This window comes from Cyprinodon variegatus, unplaced genomic scaffold (genome assembly GCF_000732505.1).
Source record: "Cyprinodon variegatus isolate N-32 unplaced genomic scaffold, C_variegatus-1.0 Scaffold28, whole genome shotgun sequence".
Taxonomy (NCBI): domain Eukaryota; kingdom Metazoa; phylum Chordata; class Actinopteri; order Cyprinodontiformes; family Cyprinodontidae; genus Cyprinodon; species Cyprinodon variegatus.
Window position 1 is genome coordinate 489,884 of NW_015150481.1, and position 7,397 is coordinate 497,280.

Genomic DNA, 7,397 nt, shown 5'->3' on the forward strand with positions numbered 1-7,397 from the left:
TCCAGTTCCAGACCAGTAACAGACCATCAGGCTCCAGTTCCAGACCAGTAACAGACCATCAGGCTCCAGCATGTTGACCATTCCTCCTTCTGTCCCCTCAGTCCATCTGTATGACTGCTCAGCCGGCCAATCAGATTGCTCGCAGTGCAAGGCAGTGCCTAAGGAATACGGCTGTGTTTGGTGTCCAGGAAGTCCCGCCCCAAGCTGTGTGTACAGCCAATCATGCTCTAGCTCACCCTCAGACACCTGTCCCTCTCCTCAGATCACACAGGTGAGCTCTGCCGTCCCATTGACAGGCTGCACATGTCCTGTTACCGTGGAAACATGTAACATGTCTGTCTCCAGGTGTTCCCTGTGTCCGGGCCTTTGGAGGGTGGAATCCTGGTGACAATCACAGGGTCCAACCTGGGCACCCGGTATCAGGACGTGTTGGGCGGAGTTAAGGTGGCAGACGTCCCGTGTTTGGCACAACCCGAAGGATACCGGATCTCCACCAGGTAACCTTTCCTGTACTCAACCTCTGATTGGTCTGATTGTTGAAATAACACCTCATCCAATCAAAGGTCAATGTTTTAGGTTGAGTCATTTTCCCGTCTGTACCTTCCTATGCACCCCTTCACCTGTGCTGACCCGTTCACCTGTCTTAGGGTTGTGTGTGAGCTGCAGCGCAGTGGGAAGAATAGGGTTGGGCCTGTTCAGGTTACCGTGGGAACAACTTCACCCGGCCGGTCGGCGCAGATGTTCACCTATCAGGTAAGACTTCACCTCCAGAGGCTGAACCCGATCCGTCCGGAGCCCAGTTACTCAGGAAAAGACTACGTCCAACTCAGCGAACTTTCTGCCAACTACAGTTCTGACCCGCTCAGCTAGTCTGACCCATTTAAAAAAGGTTCTGCTGTTTTTGTTCCCCCAACAAGGACCCTCAGCTCACCAGTCTGGTTCCAGATAAAGGTCCAGTTTCTGGAGGAACCAAGCTGACCATCAAGGGAAGACAGCTGATGACAGGACAGAAGTCAGACCTGACCGCTTTTCTGGGTCAACAGCCTTGTTACATGTAAGTCCCGGTCCGGTTCTATTGCATCTTATAGTACTGGTTCTAATGCCACCGACAATGCCACCGTTATTAGGCTGTAATGACAGGACTGACCCAGGTCTTCTAGTCCTGATAGCACTGACCCGGTCTTTTTGGTCCTGATAGCACTGACCCGGTCTTTTTGGTCCTGATAGAACTGACTCAGGTCTTCTAGTCCTGATAGCACTGACCCAGGTCTTTTTGGTCCTGATAGAACTGACCCAGGTCTTCTAGTCCTGATAGCACTGACCCAGGTCTTCTGGTCCTGATAGCACTGACCCGGTCTTTTTGGTCCTGATAGCACTGACCAGGTTCTTCTGGTCATGATAGCACTGACCCGGTCTTTTTGGTCCTGATAGCACTGACCCAGGTCTTCTGGTCCTGATAGCACTGACCCGGTCTTTTTGGTCCTGATAGCACTGACCAGGTTCTTCTGGTCATGATAGCACTGACCCGGTCTTTCTGGTCATGATAGCACTAACCCGGATGTTCTGGTCCTGATAGCACTGACCCGGTTGTTCTGGTCCTGATAGCACTGACCCGGTCTTCCTAGTCCTGATAGCACTGACCCGGTTGCTCTGGTCCTGATAGCACTGACCCGGTTCTTCTAGTCCTGATAGCACTGACCCAGGTCTTCTGATCCTGATAGCACTGACCCGGTTCTTCTAGTCCTGCACTGACCCAGGTCTTCTGATCCTGATAGCACTGACCTGGTTCTGCTGTTGCCGGGGAAACAGGCCCGCGCTGCAGCTTGTATACAGTTCAGGTTGAATTGTCCCTCCCTCTTAAATGTCTTCTTGTCTCCTGTGTCCTCCCAGTTTGAATGAGGTGACTGATTCCCATTTTGTGTGCAAGACCGGTTCCAGTAATCAGACTGGTGCAGTTCCAGTTCAGGTTTTCTTCGGTAAGGCTGATCGGACTGGTCCCGACCTTACCTTCCGTTACCTGGACGACCCGGTCATTACCAAGGCTACACCTGCAGAGAGCTTCTATGCGTAAGGACCAACCTCTGAGCGTAGACATCCTTTGGCCTTATAGCCATGTTTCCTAATAAGGGGTTGACTTCCCGTCCTCAGAGGGGGGCGTGTCATTAAGGTGACCGGCAGGAACCTGGACGTGGTGCAGGAACCAGCCATATCAGTGTGGGTGGAGCCTCTGGAGGTTCAGAGGGTTAAGCGAAGAAGACGATTTGCTCTCTTGACCGCCAAGCAGCAACTGGTTTTTAATGGCACCATGGCAACGGTGAGATGATTCGACCAATCAGAACCATGTCCCTGACTTACCTGTTCTAACCTGTGGGCTCCCCTGTCCACCTCTCAGGTGACTGAGCGCTGCTCGGTCCTGTCCTCCTCAGAGATCACATGCAGGACGCCGGCAGTGAGCCCAGAGCTCAGAGTGAAAGGGGTCTGGTTTCAGCTGGACAACGTCAGGGTCCACTTCAACAGCATTGAGGTACCTCCATGTTTACCCACCCTCTCCACCAACAGTGTGAAGCCCTGGACAGAAAGCAGCCTCTTTGTCTCTAACCTGTCCCCGTCCATCTGTCTCTGTCCACCAGGGTAAGACATTCAGATATCTTCCGAACCCTCAACTCTTCCCTCTGAACCGAGAGGCTCCGGATGCTCCGTACCGCTTCAAACCTGGTGGAGTGATCGCCGTAGAGGTACAGTAACACTCTTAGCCTGGTCCGATGGACACAGCAGGTGGTCATGTGTTATGATGTCATGGCATCCCTCAGGGTCAGGACCTGACCAAAGCTATGACCAAGGATGAAGTCCAGGCTCGCCTTGGAGAACAAGGCTGTGAGGTGAAAACTCTGGACAGGACTCACCTGTACTGCGAACCGCCTGAGACTCAGCCTCTGAGCGTGGACGGCAGCAACGAGCTTCCCAGTCTGAAGGTAATGAAAGCAAAGATCAACATCTATAAAGAAAACTAAGAACCTCTTGTGTATTTGTATTAAAGTGAATTGCTGGATAATCATTTGTTTTTCCATGTGTTCATGTCACCCACAAATATGCATCTAATTCAATGCAGATTTGAGTCAAATAGTGGAAAAAAAGCCTTCCTACCCTCATATCTACCGACTGTTTCTCAGGTGTTTATGGGGAACCTGAAGGTGGACCTGGGACTGGTTCAGTACGACAGTGACTCGTTACTATCCCCCATCCCATTGGCAGCTCAAATCGGTCTTGGCGCTGGAGCTGCTGTCATCATTCTGTCGGTGCTGGTTGTCATTCTTATGTACAGGTAATCAACTGTCTGTTCCAGGGTTCTGCAGAACCAGGAGAACTGTTCGGTTACTGATTAGAGTTCCACTTGTTTCTATGCAGGAGGAAAAGTAAACAGGCACTCAGAGATTATAAGAAAGTTCTGCTGCAGCTGGAAACTCTGGAGATCAATGTGGGAGACCAATGCCGTAAAGAGTTCACAGGTAAGCAGGTGATGGAGACTCTGACCCACCTGCTGTTCTCCTGAACGTCTCATCTCACTGTCCTTCTCCACATCCTGTAGACCTCATGACGGAAATGATGGACCTTAGCAGTGATGTGGGAGGACCTGGTCTCCCTCTGCTGGACTACAAGACGTATGCAGATAGGATCTTTTTTCCTGGACAGCAGACGGCGCTGCTGAGCCACCAACTTGACCTGCCGGAGTCCAGAAGACAGACTGTAGAGCAGGGCCTTCAGCAGCTCAACAACCTGCTCAACAACAGACTCTTCCTTACCAGGGTGGGTTCTGTTCAGGTGCTGTCTGGGACCAGGTTTGGCAGCAGGTAAATCTAACACTGTAGTTCTGTTCCTTCCAGTTCATTCACACCCTGGAAGCCCAGCAGGGGTTCTCTCAGAGGGACCGCGGCTACGTGGCCAGTCTGCTCACCATAGCTCTCCATGACAAGCTGGAGTACTTCACTGAAGTCATGAAGACTTTGCTGCAGGACCTGGTGCAGCAGTATGTGGCCAAAAATCCCAAACTCATGCTGCGCCGGTACGTAAAACAAACACACCTTCAGATGAACGGTGAATGTTTTCTCGATTAAACCAGACCTGCTGTCCAAGGGAGACCTGAGCAGATGTCCTGGGTTTAGGGACATGGTATCCATGACAACCCAGAGTTTGAATCTTTTTGGTTTTTGGAGGGGAGAGGCCCGATCAGAACCAGATGACCTGATTAACCCCAGAGCGTTCGTCCTGAACCGGGACTAAACTGTGTCTCTTGCTGTCTTTCAGGACAGAGACAGTTGTTGAGAAGATGTTGACCAACTGGATGTCCATCTGTCTCTATTCCTTCCTGAAGGTAACGCTATTTGTTCTGTCTATACCCGTCTGCCCCCTCACTCCTTTTCTCTCCCCTACCTGTCTGTCTTTCACTGTCTCTCCTCCAGTCTCACCTATACCTGTCTGTCTTTCACTGTCTCTCCCCCGTCTCACCTTCACCTGTCTGTCTTCCACTGTCTCTCTCTCTGTCTCACCTATACCTGTCTGTCCTTCACTGTCTCTCCTCCTGTCTCACCTATACTTGTCTGTCTTTCACTGTCTCTCCCCCGTCTCACCTTCACCTGTCTGTCTTCCAATGTCTCTCCCTCTGTCTCACCTATACCTGTCTGTCCTTCACTGTCTCTCCTCCTGTCCCTCCTATACCTGTCTGTCTTTCACTGTCTCTCCCCCTGTCTTACCTTCACCTGTCTGTCTGCCAGGAGGTGGCAGGGGAGCCTCTCTACATGCTCTATAGAGCCATAAAGTATCAGGTGGACAAAGGGCCGGTGGATGCTGTGACTGGAAAGGCCAAACGGACCCTTAATGACAGCCACCTACTGCGGGAGGACATCGATTACTCTGCCATGGTAACCATAGCAACACCACTTCTTCCTATGTTCCTCATCAGTTTGGCCTGTCACCCATCTGTCTCACCTCATTCTCAGACTCTGAACGTCCTGGTGAAGAACGGAGTTGAGGTCCAGCCATGTCCTGTTAAAGTACTTGATACCGACACCATCACACAGGTGCGTAGATGCCCCACCAGCTGTTTTTCACCCCGTGGTCTTATTCACACCTGTCAATGAATGTCTGGGTGCAGGTAAAAGATAAAATCCTGGATCAGGTCTACAGAGGAGCTCCGTTCTCTCAGCGACCAGCAGCTGACAGTCTGGACCTGGGTAGGCATCTGTCCATCTCCCCCGAATGTCTCACCAGTCTCTGTCTTCAGACAGACAGCTTGTTTTCACCTGCATACATTTGCCTGCAGAGTGGCGTTCTGGTCAGGCCGGCCACCTGACTCTTTCTGATGATGATGTCACAGCAGTCGTTCATGGTCGCTGGAAACGGCTCAACACGTTGCAGCACTACAAGGTGGGAAACAATCAATAGCTGCATGTCTGCATCTGCCCTACGCTGCAGCTCAATCTGGTCTCATGTTCTCTGTTCTTCAGGTTCCGGATGGAGCCACAGTCGCTCTGATCCCTCGATTTCACAGTTCAGGAATCAACCAGGTGTTTCAGACCGGAGAAAGTAAGAACCCAAACATCTTACAAAGAAGAATCCCACAAAACAGGAAGAATCAGCTGATATCAGCCTAAATCAAAGAACAGGAGAACTATAGAGACCGATCTGGACCAAAGACCAGGGAACTACAGAGACCGATCTGGACCAAAGAACAGGGAGAACTATAGAGAACGATCTGGACCAAAGACCAGGGAACTACAGAGAACTATCTGGACCAAAGAACAGGGAGAACTATAGAGAACGATCTGGACCAAAGACCAGGGAGAACTATAGAGAACGACCTGGACCAAAGACCAGGGAGAACTATAGAGAACCATCTGGACCAAAGAACAGGGGAACTATAGAGAACTATCTGGAATAAAGAACTGGGAGAACTATAGAGAACAATCTGGACCAAAGAACAGGGAGAACCAGTTTAGTCATTTGTTGTTTTAGCTGTTGAGTTGACTTTAAATCTCTCTTGTCGCCTTAGAGGCACCAATGCTGGAGGGCGAGGAAGAGGAGGGTCTGCGTCTGTGGCACCTGGTCAAGAGCAGCGAAGATCCAGAAATGCCAAAACACCGGAAGAGCAGCATGAGGGAACGGGAGAGAGCCAAGGCCATTCCTGAGATCTATCTGACCAGACTGCTGTCCATGAAGGTACCCCTGACCTTCAGCCCCACCCCCACCTCACACACACAGGACTTTACCAGAGCCTCTCATTAACTGTCCTTTTGTCTCTGTAGGGGACACTGCAGAAGTTTGTGGACGACGTCTTCGTGGCCATCCTAAGCACTAAGCGTCCTCCACCCATTGCTGTCAGGTTTTTCTTTGATTTTCTTGACGACATGGCTGAGAAGCATGCAATAGACGATCCAGAGACTGTCCACATCTGGAAGACAAACAGGTGAGACCCACCTCACTCACCTGAGGCTCCCCAAACCCTTGCCTTCATCCAACTTTCTGTGTCCAATGCGCTCTGCCTTGCTTGTCCTTGATGGGCTTCTTTGACCCTTGTTTCCCTGACCTGTCTTTCTGACCCTTTTTGTCCCCAGTCTCCCTCTAAGGTTTTGGGTCAACATTCTGAAGAACCCACAGTTTGTTCTGGATGTCCAAGTAACTGACAGCATCGACGCCGTGCTCTCTGTGATCGCTCAGACCTTCATCGACTCATGCACCACCTCGGAACATAAAGTGGGACGGGTAGGACCTGTCTCTCTCTATACTTCACCTACTGGTCTGGGTTCTCTGGTCATTTCACACCTGTATCTTTTTGTCCAATCAGGACTCCCCAGTCAACAAGCTGCTCTATGCCAGAGAAATACCTCGGTACAAACAACTGGTGGAGAGGTGAGACGGCTTCCTGTCATTGGTTCTGGTGCAGTTTATTCTTCAGTGTTACCAAAGTGTTACCACCTGCTGGCTAATCCGGACCCAACCTGATTTAAAACATTTATAAATTACCGCATGTTGTCTGACACAGTGTCTAACGTCACTTGTGCCGCTTCTGTTACCCTGAAATCCCTCATGCTCCATCCTCCGCTCCGCCCCGCAGCATCCAGACCTCCTGCTCAAAGCAAAGCCTACAGCTTCCGCTGTTCCTCCCGTATTGCTGAGCTCCGACTTATCCTCGGAGCTCGAGGAGAGCATGCACAATATTATTATTAAATTCGTAGGAGCAAAACATGCAGAAATGAACACTTAATTTACTATGACATATTAAAGAAATCCCCATCAGCATCCAGCAGATGTGGAGTTTCTAATGGAGATGAGCTCCTTGATATGTGCTTGAGAATGGCTTAGTCTCCATTTAAACCCAGGTTTAAAGCCTTGCAGGGCAGCCT

The 7,397-nt window shown here is 50.6% G+C and overlaps 1 protein-coding gene across 1 annotated transcript in view; it reads left to right on the top strand.

The window, feature by feature from the left end:
• LOC107099523 (plexin-B3-like) overlaps positions 1 to 7,397 on the top strand; it is a 16,098-nt gene that overhangs the window by 5,852 nt on the left and 2,849 nt on the right. Inside the window, exons 5-27 of the mRNA XM_015397687.1 lie at positions 102 to 271; positions 346 to 497; positions 648 to 753; positions 918 to 1,054; positions 1,891 to 2,067; positions 2,149 to 2,314; positions 2,393 to 2,524; positions 2,631 to 2,735; positions 2,811 to 2,972; positions 3,171 to 3,322; positions 3,406 to 3,506; positions 3,587 to 3,804; positions 3,882 to 4,060; positions 4,303 to 4,369; positions 4,770 to 4,916; positions 4,995 to 5,075; positions 5,150 to 5,228; positions 5,318 to 5,421; positions 5,502 to 5,580; positions 6,047 to 6,213; positions 6,300 to 6,460; positions 6,609 to 6,756; positions 6,839 to 6,903. Coding sequence (XP_015253173.1) covers positions 102 to 271; positions 346 to 497; positions 648 to 753; positions 918 to 1,054; positions 1,891 to 2,067; positions 2,149 to 2,314; positions 2,393 to 2,524; positions 2,631 to 2,735; positions 2,811 to 2,972; positions 3,171 to 3,322; positions 3,406 to 3,506; positions 3,587 to 3,804; positions 3,882 to 4,060; positions 4,303 to 4,369; positions 4,770 to 4,916; positions 4,995 to 5,075; positions 5,150 to 5,228; positions 5,318 to 5,421; positions 5,502 to 5,580; positions 6,047 to 6,213; positions 6,300 to 6,460; positions 6,609 to 6,756; positions 6,839 to 6,903 — 3,055 coding nt within the window. The remainder of the gene's footprint in view (positions 1 to 101; positions 272 to 345; positions 498 to 647; positions 754 to 917; positions 1,055 to 1,890; positions 2,068 to 2,148; positions 2,315 to 2,392; positions 2,525 to 2,630; positions 2,736 to 2,810; positions 2,973 to 3,170; positions 3,323 to 3,405; positions 3,507 to 3,586; positions 3,805 to 3,881; positions 4,061 to 4,302; positions 4,370 to 4,769; positions 4,917 to 4,994; positions 5,076 to 5,149; positions 5,229 to 5,317; positions 5,422 to 5,501; positions 5,581 to 6,046; positions 6,214 to 6,299; positions 6,461 to 6,608; positions 6,757 to 6,838; positions 6,904 to 7,397) is intronic.